Source organism: Sparus aurata, chromosome 11, assembly GCF_900880675.1.
Source record: "Sparus aurata chromosome 11, fSpaAur1.1, whole genome shotgun sequence".
In the NCBI taxonomy this organism is placed as follows: Eukaryota; Metazoa; Chordata; class Actinopteri; order Spariformes; family Sparidae; genus Sparus; species Sparus aurata.
This window is the reverse complement of record NC_044197.1, coordinates 6,769,247-6,789,679: the sequence shown is the minus strand read 5'-3', so window position 1 is coordinate 6,789,679 and position 20,433 is coordinate 6,769,247. Positions and strand designations below refer to the sequence as shown.

General features: G+C 42.2%; 2 protein-coding genes across 2 annotated transcripts; both read right to left on the bottom strand.

Moving 5' to 3' along the window:
- Positions 1-1,374: 1,374 nt before the first annotated feature.
- On the bottom strand, positions 1,375-11,642 carry jade3 (jade family PHD finger 3). Its single transcript, XM_030434206.1, has 12 exons — positions 11,437-11,642; positions 8,021-8,089; positions 7,837-7,896; positions 7,662-7,744; positions 7,406-7,563; positions 7,127-7,317; positions 6,745-6,956; positions 6,081-6,248; positions 5,843-5,959; positions 4,354-4,812; positions 3,091-3,208; positions 1,375-2,958 (listed from the first exon to the last, which is right to left on the bottom strand). The coding sequence occupies exons 3-12, from the start codon at positions 7,883-7,885 to the stop codon at positions 2,198-2,200; spliced, it is 2,316 nt and encodes a 771-aa protein (XP_030290066.1). The 5' UTR covers positions 7,886-7,896; positions 8,021-8,089; positions 11,437-11,642; the 3' UTR covers positions 1,375-2,197.
- Positions 11,643-11,778: 136 nt separating this feature from the next.
- Positions 11,779-18,444, bottom strand: rp2 (RP2 activator of ARL3 GTPase). Its single transcript, XM_030434336.1, has 5 exons — positions 18,119-18,444; positions 15,525-16,193; positions 14,276-14,390; positions 13,568-13,653; positions 11,779-13,468 (listed from the first exon to the last, which is right to left on the bottom strand). Exons 1-5 carry the CDS (start codon positions 18,281-18,283, stop codon positions 13,385-13,387), a joined length of 1,119 nt encoding a protein of 372 aa, XP_030290196.1. The 5' UTR covers positions 18,284-18,444; the 3' UTR covers positions 11,779-13,384.
- Positions 18,445-20,433: the final 1,989 nt, after the last annotated feature.

The window sequence follows — 20,433 nt, the reverse complement described above, 5'->3', positions numbered from 1 at the left end:
TTGCTTCTGTCTGTTGGAGGCATTTTTCACAGCAGATATGTTGACATGTCATCAGTGTGTGCACATGTTAATACAAAATAATAATAACAAAATGTGATTGTTTGTATTTCCTGTTATAACAAGGCTATGTCTGCTGTGAGAAGCTGTACACAGTTGTGGTTGTGGTTGATAAGTGTGGCAATGCTGCCACCTAGCTTTCCATCTACACAACTGATACAAGTCATGAATGTAAACAATGGCTCCTTTGTAAGTGTCTACTGATGTTCTGCCAAAGTCATTCATTCATTCTTTTCTCTCTTCTTCCTTCTCCTGAACATTTTGCACTGCAAACATTTAACTAAATTACAACACTTGTCACATTAGTATTGCTACTTGCAGATAAAAGCTGCCCTTTCATGTTGGATTAACTTGTTTATCACTGATGAAAAGAACACAACGTTTGATTAAAAATACACTTTCTAGTGAACTGCTGTTATGTCTCAAGACAAACTTGTAATGCTGCGATCAATAATTAGCTTAAAGGTGACGTGTTACACTAATTTCCTGGTTTATAATTTTAATTTAGGTTACTACTGGAATAGGTTTCTGTGCTTTAATGCTCAAAAAACACATCAGTTCTCTCGTACTGTCCAGAGCTGTAGCCTTGTATCCCCCTCGCTCTGTTCTAGCTCCTGTCTCTTTAAGCCCCACCTCCAAAATATCCAGTCTGCTCTGATTGGTCAGCTCGCACACACCTGACCCAGCACCGCTAACAACAACAGAGCAGCTGTGCTAAATCAATTTTTATGTCCCAAACTAGCTGCTAGGCATGAATTATGCAAAGAAGTGACATGGTGACATAGTGTGATGTCACAAAGTTACAGAATTAAAGGCGGGACTACTGACGAGGCGTTTCAGGAGCAGTCTCTTTTAAAAAAAAAAGATTTTTGGGGCCGTTTTATAGCTTTTATTTTGATAGGACAGCTTGGAAATGACGGGAAATGTGATGAGAGAGATCAAAATCATATACATGCACACGATTGTCATGTGTCCGTCAATGTTGCATGGCTAAGTGCAACACTTTCTTTGTTAACCTGTTACCAAGTACATTTCCACCAGTGTATATTTTTAATTATTTAAATGATGTAAAAGGTAAAAAGGCCTGTTTCACAAGAGTGTTAGGGTTCACATGTGGTACAAACAAGAGACAAGAGAGATTTGAATCTGCTCTAATTTACTTCCTTTGAAAATCGTAATCTAGTTTGGCCTTGTTCTGAGGTTCAGCACCAGTTAAGAGTCTCTAATTGCCAAATCATAAAAATGAAATAAACATCCGCAAACCGTCATTTATGCAGAATGAATATCAAGTACTGATAGTCAACACCAAATGCTCGGTCAGATTATTTACTCCTCGTTCATTTATTATCAAAAAAGGTGACACAGATAACAAAAAAAAGACTTGAGAGTGTCAAAGGTCATGTTCAGGTGAAAGTCTGTTAATGAAGGCTGATCATGTGATGATCTGAGACCAGTAGAAAAAGGCAATCAGTTACATATCTGTACTCAGTCTTTGCTTTTATGCTTCCACGTTACTGAAGGACACGTCAGGGAATGTAATTAAACTCTCTTACACACACTTCTTCACAGTTTGACACATGCTCCGTTTATCTAACCAGGACATGACTACAAGTGTGAAAACTGCATTCCTACACACACACACACACACACACGGCATTTGTGTTTATAAAAATGACTCTACTACTTGACAAATATAAAGATGTCACCAAGTGCAGGAAAACAGCAGATACTAGAATTCACTACAAAATTTTCATCTGGCCGTCCGTTTGATTCAATTTCTTTAGTGTGTGATTCAGTCGAACATTATTTACATTCCGATTGGATCATCGTATGTACAGCAGCTCTAGTCAAAAGGCAAACTGAACCTGTGTGTGGGGAAGCATGAGTGATTCATACAAAGTTGAGTACAAAATGTAACGCTAGCCACGAGCATGATAATCTCAGAAGACGGACAGAAACAAACACCGACACGAGGCTACTTTCTTCATGAATCCCAGTAGATGATCCTCGCGTCAGCACCATGAGCGCAGGGTCGTTGGCTGTGGCCCCCTGATGGAGATGTATTCACAGAGGCGGCCTGGCACTTTGGAAGAAGGGTCAGGAGAGAGCGGCAGCAGTGAGTGGAGTGAACAAACAGCTGTCACCTCTGCATGGAGTGTCTGGAGCCCAGCGACTGTTTCCCACGACTGAGCCCTTTCCTCGGAGCATCCGGCTGAGGCAGCCCGACCGGCCGCCGGTGCCTCCCTTTGGCCTCTGGCTCTGAGTCACTGAGCTCCAGGTCTGGACAGTATCCATCGCTGTCCTGGTACGATCTTGCACTTTTTGCTTTGTGTTCCGGTTTAGCCCACAGTCTCTCCTTGGCTGAGCCCTCGCGGGACAGTTTGTCTGAGGCCCGCAGGTCCTCTGTGGTCCGTACCAAGTTAATGGTCGCCTCTTTGAAGGACCTGCCAAAGTGTTCCATGGCAGACTTGCGGAAGCTGCTCTTGTCCAGAACCTGATTCGAAGCGTCCTGGTCGCAGGGCGTCTGGCAAGAACTGTCCTTCAAGAGGCCGTTGGATTTAGCCACGCACGCTCGGTCCTGGTCCAGTTTGCCGTTGCTCTTGGAGGAGTGGCCGTGAAGTGCAGCGTGCAGGGCTAAAGGTTTACCAGTGGGTTTAACAGGCAGCCGCCCGTTGGAGCGCTCGTCTCTCCGACCACGTCCATGCATCTGAGGCTTCCCCTGCCCCAGCCCTTCACCTGTGTATTCAGTCACATTGCCGCTGTTGTCCGGGCAGAGCGGCCCGTTACCAGATTTGGAACTTCCATTTCCAAGACTGGAGGATTTGGGCATTTTCAGCTTCAGGGTTATCCTCGGAGGAGGACGGAACACCATACTGTCTCCCGGGTACGAAGAAGGGAGGCCTGGTGACAGAAGAGAAAAGATGTTCAAGACTCAGCTGTGAAGAAATGTCCAAACTAAATTAGCAAAGATCCTGAAATGTGTGTAGGTGGAGACGTAAGAGCCGGGGAGCTCATGAGTAATGGATGGCTCACCAGCAGAGGCTTCCTGGTTCACGAGCTTCACATGCAGGTTGAACATCTGCTCCTGGGCTTTACTCTGCAGCAGCTTCAGCTTCTCCCGCCGACTCACCATGTAACACAGATTCCTCACCTGCAGGATGATGAGAAAAAAAAATCAAACACTGTTAAAAACAGGCACAATGCTAACTGTCTGTAAAGCTGTCAATGATCTGACTGTACATGCCTGAGACTGTATGTACAGAGCCTATAAATCCATTCATTGTCAAGTTTTCTGACACTATCAGAAGTATTAAAGTGTATTGATGTTATTTTTTTTAAAGAGATGTTAAAAAATAGCTACAAGCTGATTAAGTAAAACTAGAAGATGTCCACTTTGGCTTTTTAAAAATTATTTTCTGCCTTTTTTAAAAGAAAAATCAGATTTTTAAAAGTGATTTTGTGCATTAATGTGCAGCCGTACATTAGTATTCACTTCTGAAGTCAGACGCAGTAATTAATGCCTTGTAAGAATTTACCTCTGTTTTTCTTGAAATGCAACGTATGAGTACCGGCACAAACTCTGCATCGACCTGGTGACTGAACCAGGACGGCTACGAAACTGTTTTGAAGCCACTCGTGTGTCACTTTGGCTTCATTTTCTGTGGTGTTGTCTTGCTGGTAAGTGAGTTCTCTTCCAAATGGCACTTCTCTTGCAGACTGCAGCAAGTTTTCCCTTCAGGATATTTTTTCCTAAATCCTCACAATAACTCACTTTCACACTTCTTCCAGGGCCTGCTACACAGTTTTCTGCTGATGTGATCTCTTTGTAGCGAATTTATTACAACAGCAATTCAATGTTGTATAACAAGAAAAACTAACAAATAAAAAAATAAAAACACTGAAGAAGGTGGATGCCTACAAGACAATGCGATGCCTGTGTATTGTAAGATCAGCTCAGCTTTCCCTGACTTCCCATTTCAAACCTACAACATTTTTTAAATCATAGACGAAGGTGGAGTTTCTCAGCATTTACAGGTGTTAGAATTGTGTGCACACTGGATCATGGGAGTTGCACCAAAAACCTTATAACGGTAGAGAAAAAAACCACTCATCAACTACCACGATCATCTCACTAAATGTCTAGCATGTAAATTGTCCGGCTCTGTATAAAGAATGACTAAAGCAACCCTAACCCACACACAGTAAATACAGAGGAAAAGTTCTGGACCACAGTAAGAAGAAATAACAAGCATCAGCACTGAAGGCTGTAAAAGAATAATTAAAAAAGGCACCCACCCGCTCCAAATCCTGCCGCAGGTGCATGAACATCCGCATGCGTGTGTGGATGCTCTCCTCCTGCGGCTGCAGCACCATGTTCTCCTCCTCCTCTTTAGGTGGCAGCAGAGCTTTGTTAAAGTTGGCTTTCCTCTTCAGCTTCCAGTACTGATAGATGAAGTCGGCCAGGCGCTCAGAGAGCCCGAGGGCCTGGGTCAGCTCCCCCAGCTGGATTAGACTGTGGAAGTCCTCCTCCAGTTCTTGAAGTCTCTGTGCCCGCTGGCCCACCTTCTCCGACTCGACGGGAGGTTTGGATCGAGCTGGGCTCAGGCCAGACTCCCCTGTTTTACACTTGCTGTGCTTGAGGCAGTAAGACTTGAACTTGACTTCATCCCCTTCATCCAGGATGGTCTTCATCTCCAGGCTGTGCTCAAAGGCACAGGTCACGTGGAAAGGAGTGGTGCAGTTCTTTACCGAGCACTGTGGAGCAGGAAGGGGAGGCAGTTTATTATGTCTGCATGGACGATAAACCAGCTCGTGGGAGAGGCATTTGAAAATGTATATATTTAGCAGAAACCCAATTCCTCCCAGTAATTGGGTTTATATGATTTGTTTCATGATTTGATTTTCGTCTCAGTGGTTTTGTGAACCTCGGGAAATATCTCAACGACACAGACTACAAGAAGAACAACGAGGTTTGACATTTTGGGAGATCCACTTGTTCACTTTCCTGCCAAAATTCTGACGAGACGACTGTGAAGACTGATGCCTAAAACACTCAATATGACGCTACAGCCAGGAAACTGGTAGCTTAGCGCAGTACAAACACTGGAAATAATAGGGGGAAGCAGCCAGCACGGCTCTGTCCAAAATCAACCAACAACACTTCTACAGCTCTCTAAACAGTTTTGTATATCGTGTTTGTTTAATCCGTCTAAAAAATGTGGTTTCATTGATGGTTAGGTTTGCCTAACTTGGCGGGTGCACTCGCTATTTGGAGGCGCAACAAGAATCCCAGTTTCCAGATTTTAAGATAAGCTAAGTTAGCTAAATACTAAGTTCACTACATATTAGCTTTAGATTCATATTTAGTGTAGAGTGATATTAATAATCTCATTGAACACTTGGCATGGAAGTGAATAACTATATTTTGTGTCCCCTTGTTAGCCAGTCTTTGTTCCACTATTACAACATGATCGTTTTTTTCACGCAGGGTTTTCTGTGCATGCTCAGCCAATCTCTCTTATGTTATTTATTTATTTAAGCACCTCATCATTTTAAAACAATTATTATACGCTTTCATATATCCAAGTTGTTAAGGCCCCCAGTCTGACTGAAGGAGCAAGCTACAACAAAGATCTTGGGCGGACTATTCCTTTAACACAAAAAAGACACCCAAATTAGAGTGTTTACAAGAACATTGCATCAATTTATATTGCATTAATCTGGTTATAACAGAATAAATAACGTTCACATAAATAACTCAGTGAGGACGCAGATCCAGACTCACCTGGATACACGCGCCTGTCTTCAGTTTGCACAGGCTGCAGATGAGCGACCAGCGGCTGGGTGGGATGTGGGAGACTTTGGTGATGGGCTCCATCCTCTCGGGACAAGCGATGCTCACCTACACATGGAAAAAAAATTAATACAAGTATGTCATAACCAGAGGATATCTAACACTGACTGAGGAACAATCTGGAGAGGTCAAGAGTAAAGCAGAGGGTGTTTGTGTTTGTCGTATTTACCTCAGGTATCCACAGGGCACAGCTGACGTGAGCCCACTTGGTTCCTGCACGTGTTGCCTTCATGGCGCCGCCCTTCTTCGGACACAGAAGGCACTGAGGGTCGATGCTGAGGACGCACGTCCGGCACAGCCAGTTTCCAACAGGCACTTTGACGATGCCGTAACACGCCTGTGGGGAGAGGGAATCGGCACAGTCATTATCAATATAATTCATTTGAAATTGATAGCTAGACAAACATTTATCTGAAGCTCAAAAAATTTGGTTTCCTTCCTTAAAAAAAGAAAAGGGAAATTTGCCTTCCAAATAGCCAATAAACTTCCCCTTCTGACAGCTGCAGTCAAATGTTTATATTTGAATACTAGCACAAGAGCTAATCCATAGAATGACGTATTTAACATCAAGTATTCAGTCTAATAATATTATTCAAGACAGAATCGCCCAACCACTAAGATTTTGCAAAAATAAGTGTTGAATTCTTCTACTATTGTCTGACATTAAATTCCCCCTGTACATTTTGAAGTGGATAATCTCTTTACATGTCATGTATGTCTGTTTCCTTTGCACATTGGTTACTTTGACTCCTTCAAAAACATTATTTACTTGTGAAAACAGTTTTCTCATGTGAAATAATGAATCAACTGATGGTATAAAGACTCGTGTTTACCTGGTGCACACAAATGTTGCACTTGTCGCAGAACACCATGTCGTTCCCCTCCTCGCTGTCGGGGGAGCGGCACACGTCGCAGATCACGTCCTCGTCGTACTCGATCCCCAGGCCTTCCACCGTCTCGATGGCGTGGTTCATGTTGTCATGGCACTGCCTCTCCAGGGCCTCCATGGCGCGCTCCATTGTCAGCTCGTCTATGGTTTCCTCCCCTGGAAGACAAACCCCACATGGTCAGAGAAAACCCCAGCAGACTGCCGGGACATCACAAGCCCAAATCCTAATGCTCTTATTTTGATCTTGGAAGAGGCAGATAGTGACTCTACTGTCCAGTAAATCTGATTTTCACGGTGCTTTATCCCCTCGTGATCCTGTCCCTTACCCATACGGTCGAGCTCTCTGTTCAGTGTGTTCAGCCAGTAAAGGTCCACATCGTCCAGATCGTAGCGACACATAGCCTCTGCCAGCTCCCTGATGTTGACATAACCCGGTTCTGTTGACTCCTGGCTGGAGCACTGGACGTACTTCCTCTGGTGGCTGTAAAGCACCTCCTTGGTTTTCTCCACCATAACTCTGAACGCAGAAGAGACACGGTCACTATCTGTCAGCTTCGTAGCACGTTTAAACTGATGAGTTCACAGTGGGAATCTGACAGCGTTACCTGACTGACGGCTGTGGGATGGTGTCCGGACTCGCCAGCACCTGGACTCCCTTCTCCCACTCCATCTTCCAGGTGTCCGCCAGCAGGTAGTAGTCCTCCGGGGACACATGGTGGGAGTCAGGCAGCTTCATGGCACTGATCAGGTCTTTTCTGAACACCTGTGGGATAGTAATCAGAACACAGTCAGTCAGACACACACACACACACACAAACTGGTCGTCAGGTTTAAAACTTGACTTCATCTATGGTGACTCACTTCAGCCGGTTTCTTCTGGGTGGAGGCGGGGGTTCCAGGCTTACTGCCATACTTGTTGGAGGAGCAGAAGGACGTAGAGGGACCTAAATAAAGGAAGACGGTGTGAATATGAGAGCAGCGAGGAACACAAAGGGTTCTGGTTTAGGTTGTGGGGTTCTTGAGACAGATGACTCACTCTCATTGTCAGAACTGTCGCTGCTGCTTGAGGACCTGAGACGTTTCATCCTGTCACATCCTGCAGAAGAGGACAGACATTTATTATCAAACACTGTGTGTTTAAAGATCATTTAAAAATGTAACTTGTAAAAAGTTGGACTGGTCTAGCTGAGATTTAAGACAGACAGGAAATAGTTACTCACCATATATTTCAAGTTGAAAAGCATGCTAGTAGATTCCACTGGTAAACCCTTAACCACTTAACCATGTACCTGCAAATAAGAAACATAAGAGTCGTTTATTTTGATTTCATGTTCTTGGGTTGGCATCAGAGCAACTAACAATTATTTTCATGCTTCATCACTTAATAGTCGAGTTTATAAAATGTCAAAAGGACTGTGAAAAATGCTCATCAAAAATTCCCCAGAGCCCAAAGTGACGTCTTCAGTTGCTTCTTTCGTCCAACCAACAGTCCAAAACACAAAGAGTGTTCATTTACAATCAGAAATGACAAAGTAAAGCAGCAAATCCTCACATTTAAAAGGCTGAAACCAACATATAATTGACATTTTTGCTTGAAACATGATAAAAAGATGTAAAAATATGTTGGAAATTAAAGGTGTAATATGTTAGAATAAAACAAATAGGGGGCAGCTAAAGTAACCGCTAACTGCTGCTAGCTGTGGCTGCCATTAGCTAGTTTGCTCAGTTAGCCGTGCAGCGAGAAGAACCGGGAGTGCTGGTGTTCAGACTGGGACGGGTCAGGACTGGATGGTTAGCATGCTGACTTCCCTATTTATCTTATTTATTTATCTCTGCAACACAGTACATATACGTCATAAGATAAATACTGTGAATTATAGTCATAAGTTAATGATTGTTCTCAGCTAAGATTATTACACATGGCACCTTTAGTTTTCTTTGGCTCGCCTAATGGTTGCAGCTCTAGCCTACATCTGCTACTAGCATTAGCTAGCTAATAGCATTTAGCAGCATGAATGGCCGCTCCATTAGTGCATATCGAGGTCAGAGTGTTTTCTGATTGATTTATTTTTTTTGCAGGTATTTTTAAAATGTCGACGTTTTAAGGTGAAGTAGAACAGAGCGGGCTCACAGTCTGTGCCTCTGGCCCGCTGAACCAGCGATCATTAAAAGGCTTCTAAATACTGAGGGACTCAAAACCACAGCAGCCCCAAATACAGTACGCTGTTTCAACAGACAGGACATGCCTCACATTCCCCATGAGGACAGGAGGGGTAGGAGGGGGCATGAAGCCAACTCCTCTCCATACCATAGTATGAGTTAAATACACCGATGCCAACTGCTCAGTTACACGTACAAGCTGTTTACCAACTTCTTACTATATCCAAACTAGGGAGACATTTCCCAGTCTGATCACAATAAATATCTACTGACACACAGTGATCTCACTCAAACAACATGACCATCAGCAGTAATCTTTTCATTATATCTCACTGCCGTTTTTGAGATAAAAATCAGTCAGCACAAATCACACCCTGTGAGTTCACCTCCACAGCAGAGCCTGTTGTAGCTGCACTCAAAAACCAGACATCTGCTCCTGACAGCGTCTCAAACGTCTCTGAATGCAGCAAACATTGTGGGCTCAGTTACTCAAGTCTGATAAATAAACAAATGACGAATGATAAATCTGTCACAAATACGAACAATGCGAGGGCCAGTTTGAGTATAAAGCTACGATTCTTTATGGAAGGAAATAAACAATAGTGACTGTACACAGATCTGGATGAACCTTACCGACTTCATATTCAGATAAATATATATGATATACATCTACATTGTAATCTATATTTACAGTGTTTTCATTAATTTTCTTTAATTAAAGCAGCTGTAAAAGTTATTTCTGTATCAAAATGAGTGTTAAATAGCTCTTTATTAAACAGTAACACAGTTATAGAGTGTTATGTCAGTAACACGTGTCTCTCCTCCACCTGCTTTTGCAGTAAAAGAGAAATACATTTTCTGGTATCCCTGCCCACTTTATCCAATCAGGACAGAGAACTCCGTGAAGAGGTTGCGTACGTATATCTGGACACAGCCGAACCCCCGTTCACTCCTATTAAAGCTGCTCAGTGGTGCATGAAGCCAAAATTGCTGGAGATAAAAATACAGCGTGCAGCTCTCGAAGATTTCCAGAAGCGAGAATTGCAGGTGTATTTTTGTACCTCACTGCTTCAATCCAGAGTCACCTGTGTGTGGCAGCGTTGCCGCGCCTCCATAACACCACATGAAAGCGATTTGCACCATTTTCTCAAGTTTCATTGTCTGCTTTTTATCTGTCTTTTCTTTGTTTGTTCGCCTGTGAATTAGCAGAGACCAGGACAAACAAAACTGTTATGTTGCGTGCTGGGTGAACGCGTAAATATCTGTCAGCGCTTGTGATATTTTCCAAGGAAGTCGCAACCGACACCCCAGTGTACATCTTTGGTATTACAGCAAATGCAAGGGCTTTAATCAGTGGGCCAAAGCCTCATTCTGCAGTAGAAAGTGACTTAACAGATATTTATTTACATGAAAATCTTCATGATTATTACTTCAAAGTATCCAACAATGAAACAATTACTTAACAGACTCTTTTGATAATCTAACTGAAACATACAAGACATTTACTGATCACAGCTTTTCACATGTGCATTCTGTATTTTTCTCTGTTTGATATTGTTGTAAACTTAAAAGCCTAACTAGAATGTTAATTTATCAACTAAACAATGAACTGATAACAAAAAATTGTTTGCTGCAATGGTTAAGTTCTCTTTCTTTGTGTATAATTTAAGTAAAATACTGTTTTATAGTCTACAAAACATGAACAAAGTGAGTGTGAATGTAACTTGTGAGAGAAGGCTGCGTTCAGAGCCAACAGGGTTGCTGTAAACTGAAAATAGACAGTATCAGACACGTTATTATCCTTATTATTATTATTATTATTATTATTATTAATAGTCACCACAGGTCAGAACAAAGAGCACTTAAATGTTCCTCCACACACACACATACAGTATAACCTGGTTGAGATCACGGATGTGACATCACACATTAAAGAAGCCCCTCTTCAGTTTGTGAGAAACAGGAAACAATGACTAAAAACTGTGGTTGCCACCTTGTTGACATTTCTCCCCTCATTTTTTACTTCACCGTCTGGGTGCTTTTAGAAAGACAAACCCTTTAACAGCCAGAACCCTGCCCTGTTCAGAGAGCCATGTTGGCGCCAAACACACACACACACACACACACACACACACGGGGAGAGGCAGGCCTGCTGTAGCGGGCTGCACTGCAGGCTGTGGAGAAATCAAACATGGGCGCCACCACCATACAAAGATGTCACTTCCTAGAGCCATTAACACGAATATTCACACAGCTACACCGGGTTAATTATTCAAAGCAGAGGACGGCGAGCTCTCACAAACGTGTTTACATAACAGTCGCTGGTTTTAACGTGAAATAAAGAAGCAGAGGCAGTCCTGTGAAAGCTGAGGAAGGGAGCAGGCCCCGTGGCCTGAATAAACCATCCAGGGCAAATCCTGGCACACTGAGCCCCACTGAACACTCGAGCATATTGTTCACATTCCTGCCGTCTTACCTCCGGTCCACACGCTGCCGTCCGCTCCACTCCGACCTCCTGTCAGTCCAGACAACCCGTCCGGTATCTACGTATAAAAACAGAGGCTCTGCTCCCAGCTATGGATTAAACTGAGGTTTTTGTATCCCACCACAGTGGGAATCTCCAGGGTTGCAATCTGTCCACCACCACCACCACCACGGCACAACAGCTCTATTGTACCGCGCGTCCCGCCGGGTCCTAAACCCCGCCGCTTTCACTCCAGCCTAAGGGGGCGCTCGATTTCTTTACAGGCATACACCACAACAGCAACAGTCCTCTGGCACACATTTGTATTCAATAACCACACGTTCACAAGTTTCCTTTCAGATATTCTATGTAGGTTTTTAATGTGACTCTGTCATATTATAAAGACAGGGTGTCATTTAAGTGTAGAAACAACAAGTTACAGACAAATGTGCATTCATTAAGACAAATCGCTCTACAAAAACTGGATGCTCAGGTACAAAAGATTTACAAATACAAAAAGTACATCACAAGAAGTCCCTATTTACTTTTTCTTTTTTAAAGGCAACTGTACAAAACCGTTTGATGTGTCCGGCTAAATTTAGCTTAAACTGAATCTGCAACGTGATAAATGAATCGGTGATAGGCCTCAGGACGGACTGGGGGAGGTCAAGCTGTTGACTGGAACAAACATAAAGTGAGACAAGTGCTGTTTCAGTAGGTGGAAACTGATTCACCGAGGAAGACGGCACATTGTTGATGAACTCTCTAACTCAAAGTCATGATTCACCCCGTTTCAAAGAAACACTGGAGTACGTTTCTAAGCACCAAGAAAAATAAATTACTAAATTGGGGAGTAATTTTCAGAATGTTTTACCAGCATGACAGAGAATACACAGTCAGACAGACAGGAGTATTTACATTTACAGCGTGTTCAAACATGATCAAATTAAACTTTAGGAGCTCTTGTAGGAGACATGTAGATCAGACTACAAAGAGGAAGCAGGATGCTCCTCATATAAACAACTGGAAACCCTGTGCTGGTGACAAGAACTAAAACTACACTAACTCTGGAGGATAGATTATTTACTATACTGTGATTAAACTGCTGATAAATGCATCGGCTCATGTTTGTCACCCTATAAGTAATATTACAATCATTTCACTTTGAGAGTACACGTGTGAAAAACCTGAAGTCACATGTTATGGAACCTTAACTAAAAAAAAATGATGTGTCTATACAAAAACATGTGTTAAAGAGTATAAAAGAAATATCATAAAATAAAAAATAAATTCCATGAGTTGCCTACATCGACACCCAGCATGTGTTTACACTGTTTGGTGTAAACTGATCAGTTAATCCAAATGAGATACAACAGTGAGATACACTCAATCTTCCACAAGTCAACTTTGGCCTAACGGATATTAACAAAGATGTAGTTATCGTCTACACAACATGTCTCAAATATACACGTTTTGAACAAGTCCATTATCTAAACCACATACACAAATAAATCCTCGGAAGAAATAAAAAATATGATCTATGTATATATAAAATATTTTCCCTCAGGCATTCTTGTGCTCGTGGTTTTTTTTTTTTCCTCACTGCAACGACGTTTTCAGACAGCAAAGAAAAACAAAGCTTTAAATTAAAATGAATTACATTTACAGCAAAGAGCTACATTCACAATCGATAAAAGCAACAGAATTACAGAATACATTCATAGAACTATAAATATTCACAGCACTCTGAGCGACTAGTGGATGTTAAGTGGTGTACAGCGAGTCCTCTGCGGACTCATGCTTGATGAACTCAATTGTTTCTATCCAAGGCTTTATCAAACACAGTCCTTAATATTTTTCCTTCCTACCTAATTTTTGAGGACAGTAACTGAGCTGGACGGCAGGGGGTTTAGGAAATCAAACTGAAAGTCTGATGAGCAGTTTAGAATTTGTTACTCATTCACAGGCCCATCTGCATGTCAGCGAAGTTGAAGAAGTTGTCCACGTCTCGACAGGATGTATTTTTGTTATCAGAGACAAAAACCTGAGAAACACAAAGACAAAATATTTGATATTGTGCTACAGAAATAGAACTCATCTGTTTGGACTCAGAAAAGACACAGGCAACAAATACAGCGCCTACCTTGGTCCCGCTGAACACTTCATGAGCGATGTTGTTGCAGGCTTCCACGACTCCGTCACCGTTCAGCTCGAGGGCGATGACAGGACCTGTAGTAGCAAGGCGTGAAAGTCACAATCCGACAGTAATTCTCTACTGCTCTACGACTCCACAGCTCCATTTACACTACAGCAAAACACAGGCCTCCCTCCTCACTGCCACTTTAATACACACTTCGGTTGTGAAACTGCTTTCAACTAAAATGGGGATCCTGAGACTTTCAGTTGATTTCTGAAATGTATACCAGATCGATGCTGGAAAACTTGCAGTCAGCAATGTTGTAATAACCAAATTCATGTCAGCATGATGACCAAATCACTTTTTTACTTCTGAAAAAAACAGAAGACTGGTGTTTGGAGAAGTAATTTAAATGGAGGATGGAAACCAAAAGAAACATGAGCTGTTTGAGTTTCCAATGTAAAAGCGGAACAATCATTATTCAAAGCATTATGTAGAGCTGTTGGATTACAAAGTGACATTTTAAGATTCACTGTGCTTGTTTCCCTGCTCTGTTACAGTACCTAAAACACAAATTGACGCTCTCAATACTGTAAATATGGATGAGCCTGCTAGAAACGAGCTGGAAACAACTCTGTCAGATAAAATCTATCAAACGTAGCAACACTCCTGAGCAGCTGAAAATGAAAAGACCACAAAAAAAGAGGACAGTACCTTTGGTGATCCACTCCACCAGGTCCTCTGCACTGTTCTGAAACACTCGCTTCACATCTTCAGGTCGCATTGACACTTCTTTTGTCTGGATCAGCACAAATCCTTTAGCAGATGCCTGTGTGAGATGGTAAAAGTTCAATAATAAAAATCTGAAGGTTTTCAGTCAACCATCAGGTACTTGAAGAATCCTTCATGTACACACAGACAGAAGAGAACATTTAAAGAAGAGTCTTGTGACAAGATGCAACTGTTGTGGATCCAGTCTAATGCTAATCTGATGGAGCAACGCATATTTTGGCGATGACACAAACATCACTGGAATGTTTCAGGTGCAACACAGCTAGTTGAGCTTGGCGGCTTCACATTTCAGATATGTCATTCTTCAAACATTTGAAATATTCAAATGGAATATGTGAGAATTCCATAATGAAATGCTGATGTGTGAGTCGAACACATTGAGTGAATTGAGGCGCAACAGCCTCAACCGGAGACTCGTATATTTAGGAGAAGTCTGGTAAGACCTGTTAGATTAAACTCCCTTTCTTGGAGGATGAGACTCAACAATCAAATATATTTTTGGTGCATTTACGGATTGGACCTTAAAGTTCAATCTTCTTAGGGGTTTAATCTTTGAATTATGTTAATGTGAAGTGAGGTTCAGGTAAGTTCTTACAGAAATGGCTGGTAGAAATGTCTTTCACACACACAGAGAGAGAGAGAGAGAGAGAGAGAGAGAGAGAGAGAGAGGAGAGAGAGAGAGAGAGAGAGAGAGAGAGAGAGAGAGAGAGAGAGAGAGAGAGAGAGAGAGAGAGAGAGAGAGAGAGAGAGAGAGAGAGAGAGAGAGAGAGAGATCTGTACTTTTACTTGAGTAAAGAATGTGTGTTACGTCTGATTTGACTGTTAACCAGCTTTAAATTGCTCTATTTGATCATTTCAAGTGAGGCGAATGTTAAATATACAGTTCTCTAAATTTAACTTTGGATACTTCAACTTCTGTTCTGGCTAGACAATAGTGCACGCTGGTTGTGCCTGGTTTTGCTTTTCTTTCACTTTCAACTTTTCACAAGCTAAAACATGGCTGACTGCCCCCCTACTTTAAGCAGTGCATTATATTATCACCAAATAAGGTCGGATGCATCATTACTGCCACCATCCCAAAAAAGATAACATTCGTCAGTACATCATAACCGCTGGTGTTAAATGAAGTTAAACCTCCTCACATTCACATCCTTTTTTGTATTCTTCTCACCTCATCAATCATTTTGCGGGCATTTGCAGTGGTGTACTCTCCAGCGAAGAAAACAAAGAGGCAGGACTCTTCGCTGTCCTTACGCCTCCCTCCCTTTGTCAAAGGCACAATGCTGCGTGTGGGGTCACCAGAGATTCGAACAGACTTGAATTCAGACTCTGCATCCGGGGCTGGTACAAAATCCAGAACCGCTGAAGCCTCTGGCAACAAGCTCCAGTTGTTCTCTCCGGACACAGGCGTGAAGTCGTGGATGTTGCTCCAGTTGTTGTTGAATATGCTGAGCCCGGCGTCCTTGAAGTGGAAGGCCAGCTCGGGGTAGAAGTACTGAAAGCAGCCGAACTTCATCCCCGTAGACGACTCGATGATGGGCTGAGTGGCACAGCACAAGAAAACCTCCATCTTTTTACAGTCCCGTGTGCGAAACTGCTGACAGGCCACCACGCACTTGATGTCCTTACAGTCTCTGAAAAACACACTGCCCTTGACGGGTCCGAGAACAATGCGGCAGTTGACACAGTCATCGATGGTGATAGTCGCTGCATGGTCTAACACAAAGATGTTGCAGTTCTCACACTCCTGGATGACAAACTGTTGGCCGTTCAGTTTGCCGGGCAGACGACCCACCGTGACATCTTTGAGCCCTGTCAGCATGTAGTCTTTAGGATCAACCTGGGCAAAGAGAAAGATATAGATGAGTATAATAACACACATTTAGAGATGTTTTGAACAACCTGTGTATCTGATATATTTCCACCGCCATCATCTGATAACCATATAAATATTTATGCAAGAGTGCATTGTGTTTTAAGGTTGAGGTTAACCAAAAGTAACATACAATAAACAGGTTGCATTACTGTAATATTGCGGTACATGTATTACTTTGCTGGCTATATTTTTTAAGAGGTAATTAGTAACTATATCTGAACATATTTCTATGTAACCTTCCCAACTCTGACTGTACATATTGATTCTGCTTATTTCAGGTGGTTTCAGTACTCATTTTCTATGAGATGCTGGCACCTGTTGTGATTTCATAATCTTTCCTCTTTTCGACAGCGTATTGAAAGGCCTGATCTTTCGTGTGAAGGGTCAGAGAAATTCAGAAGAGAAAGAAATTGTAAGAGCCCTTTTTGTTTTGTCCTGTTTTGTAAACGTTTCACCACTTGGGGTTGTGATGTCAGGGAGGCGGAGGTCATATAATCACTTGAGTCAGGTGTTGCAGACTGGGAAGAGGCAATCAGTTTTTGACCGTGCGGCAGTGATTGTAAATGAGATGTTACGTTTTCTTTTGTCTATGATTAGCAAATAAGTCATCACAGATAAAGTGGTACTCCGTTGCATTGTACTGGTCAGCCAACGCCATACAGAAATAAATTGTCTTTATCATGGCAACAGTTGACATGTTGTTATTTTTGCACGGGTCACAATGGATCCATCCGCAACCGTTGCGACTTTTTTGATGGGTGAAGGGTCACTAAAGAGATAAGCAAATTTCACCCATCTTGGAGAGAATAGTTTTAATTTTAACAGAAAGTTTTAAAGGAAAGGGGCATGTATTTTTCACCTTCAACCCCCCATGGGAGTCACACCAGCATCATTCACTACAGAGAGGCTTACAAAAGCGAGGGCAAGAACGAAGCCTGATGAATAAGAATATTTAGAAATATTTTTCAAAGGTGAAATTGAAAGTACTCAAACAAAAACAGTTGTTGCAATGCACTCAATGTTTTGTCACCACAATGAAAGAAACAAGACGTCTGAAACTGAGATTTTGAGGGGAAGGAACCCAGACTCAGACAGACCTCACCTTTGGCTTCCCTAACCTTGAGGTCTCTGTGTTTTAGGCTGGCAGGTGCGTCTCAGACTATGTTCTGACTCCACAGCCGGATACTACGTGACCTTCTGTCTTTACATGATGTAACCACAAACAAACTGCAACATCCCATGAGTCAAAACGGAAGTTAGACCGCCTATTAGTTAACGCCCTTAATGTCTGAACGAAACAAGTTAAATGCGGTCAACTGAGGAACAGTGAACTCCACGGTGCTGTGGTAGTAATCCGATAATGAGATAACGCTGGATGCATGAAGCGACAGACAGTCTCGGGGGTGTTTTCAACTTATAATGAGCATTGCATGCTTCCCCTGGAAACTTAGGTAACAGTTAGCATGTGAAGCTGAATATTCGGGGACCAGGTGGGCTAATAATTCACTGCTGCGCGGTCAATCTCAGCGTGTAAACACTGTTCGTTTACCCTCACAGGTGCTGCGCTCGAGAAATCAGGATAGAAATACAAATACAGCCACGAGTGTACAACAGGTTGACTTGACACTCGTAAAAAGCAGCTAAACGTTTTGTGTTTTTGCTAAACAAATAATGGTTTCATTTTTTATCTATGAAGTAGTGAAACGTTAAATGTCACGAAAGCTAGCTGCGCCTCTTGAACGTGCAGTAGCCACCTGTAAGCGACTTAATACACCAGTTAAAATGACAAGCAGTCGGGTGCAGCTAACCTCAGACCTCTATTAACCACCAGGTATGAGTTTATGTCATTGTATCCTATTACTTTATGTGTTTACAGTCCTACGCGTTACCTTTTCCCTCTTATCCCAGCTGTACTGCTTCGGAGCCTCGTCGGTGTTGTTGCCAAGGGGAACAGCGTTGCTTGTCGTCGTAGTTTCAACAGTCGTCGTCGTCGGCGTAGGATCCTCTTTTTCTGGTGACTTTCTTTTGGATTTCTTCGAAAAGAAGCACCCCATTTTGGTCTACTAGGTTGAGACCAGATAACACCAGTTTCCCTGACCGTAGTTAGCTTGGAGAAAACGAGTAAATGTGAGGCAGAAGCTTACGTGCACTTGAGTTGTCAAGATTTTTTTTTTTTTCAGCTTCCTGTTTCCCAGCGTCGTTCCGCAACCAATCGTTACAGTGATAGTTGTTACAGCAGCCAATCACAGGTCCGGAGAGAGTGACGGGATCACGTGGGGGAGGCGTGCATTCGTGAGCCGTTCAGAACCAGTAGAAAAAAGAACTCCGCATCCCAAATTTTTATTGTGTATTTATTTTTAAAGCGAATTAATGTGCATAGAATTCAAAAAACACAGAGAGGTAAAATATATTTTCTTCTATTTCAATTAAATATGCTAAATGTGTCTTCGGTGTTGAAGACAGGACTTGGTGTGAATCACAATGCCATTGATGATGACATTAAATTCTCCTCTGTATTTTTATGCTGTAGAAGAAATACAGTTACACCTCGCATATGATAAAGTAAGGTGCTCTTAAATCAAAAGGTCCTCCATTTGTTTCAATGGTGACCGTAGAGGAACAACCAAGTGAAATAAAATAAAAATCTATGAATTTACCAGACTACCCTGAACGCACCGTCACATACACATTGGGCACACCTCTCTGGGTGTTGTCTTCACAACAGAAAGCTGCTTACATGAACTTAGAAGATCACATATAATACTTTATATAAAATAATGATATCATCTTAATGAAATAAGATGAATCAGAAAACTTAAATCATGTAAGAATAAAGCAAATGTGGGGTTTATTTCAGCTACACACCAGCCAGGTGTACATATTTGCAGTGTATGCAGCGTGATCTGTAGATATAGAAAGAACACAAATTATGCACAGCAAACAACATGTAACACCGTCCAACCAGACATCAGATTAGCTTGCGACTAAGCCACTAGGCCACTCTAATAATAGGTAATCCCCCATCATGCCTCTTTGAAAGATGCTCTGAAGCCGGGCCTTTCAGTACATCCCCTCTATATATTCTGTGTAACCACAAAACCACTAAGTGACTGATGTATTGTTCCAACACAAGCAAAAAGTACGCTGCTGAGCGTGTGGACGAAGTGGTGTACGGTAAAGGATTTATAAAAAGGTGCGTCTGATCCGGGTGCTAAATTTCATACACTGTGTTGCATAAGAGGGGCCGGGTGAGAAAATATAACAGACAGAATTAGTGGTTAACCCCTGCTGAGGTGGAGATATGTTACTTAAGAACATCCCACCAGACTTCCTTTATCACCATCAAATAGTTATGACTGTCATATAGCTGACAATCATAAGCTAAAACAGCATCTGGTGCATGTGATGGCTGATTTGCTTCTAAATGAAATGTATCAGCAGGTGTTCTCACTGCATCACGTTGAAACTCCCTTAAAGAAATCCATCCTCTTTTCACTCCCACGACACTTTCTTTCTCACAATATATGGCTTGCAGAATGACAGCAGAGTCCATTAATAGTATATTAAATCAGTGTGAAACCAGAAACACCCCCGTTGTAGCACATGACGGCACGAGGCATAGCTGGATTAACCTGTTTGGGGGCCCCGCAGGGGCTTTTGGATGACCCTCCCACCCCCGTCCCCACCCCCACCCCTCCTCACTTTCACTTCCCTATCACCCACTGAGCTTTGTTCGTGTGCATCCTCTCACATCCAAGCTCCCATCGAGTCAGCCACTGATTAAATACTTCTTTATTCAAGATCAACTAAAATACTAAATAAATAAAGTGGCAGTGGCTATCGTGTTAAACAGCTGCCTATTCACACATCCAGTATGGTTGGCTTTCATCTGGAGTTGTGTTTCTGTCTGACTGAGAGATTTAAATGGGACCTGTGATACTTTTTCTTATATCTGTCATATATGTGTATGTTACAAGGTCAGGTGTTTATGTAAAACATGGCCAAAGTATTTAATAATGAGGACAAAGTAGTATTTTAAATTGGTCATATTATGATTTGTGGGTTATTGTCTTTCGTTTATTGCATTATGTAGTTTTCTGTGCATGTAAAAGTAAATTTTCTTTCATTTGTCATTTTATTTTATTCATATCATCATCAGTGTTGACTATCACATCACATCTGTATGTGTGTCGTGGCAGATCAC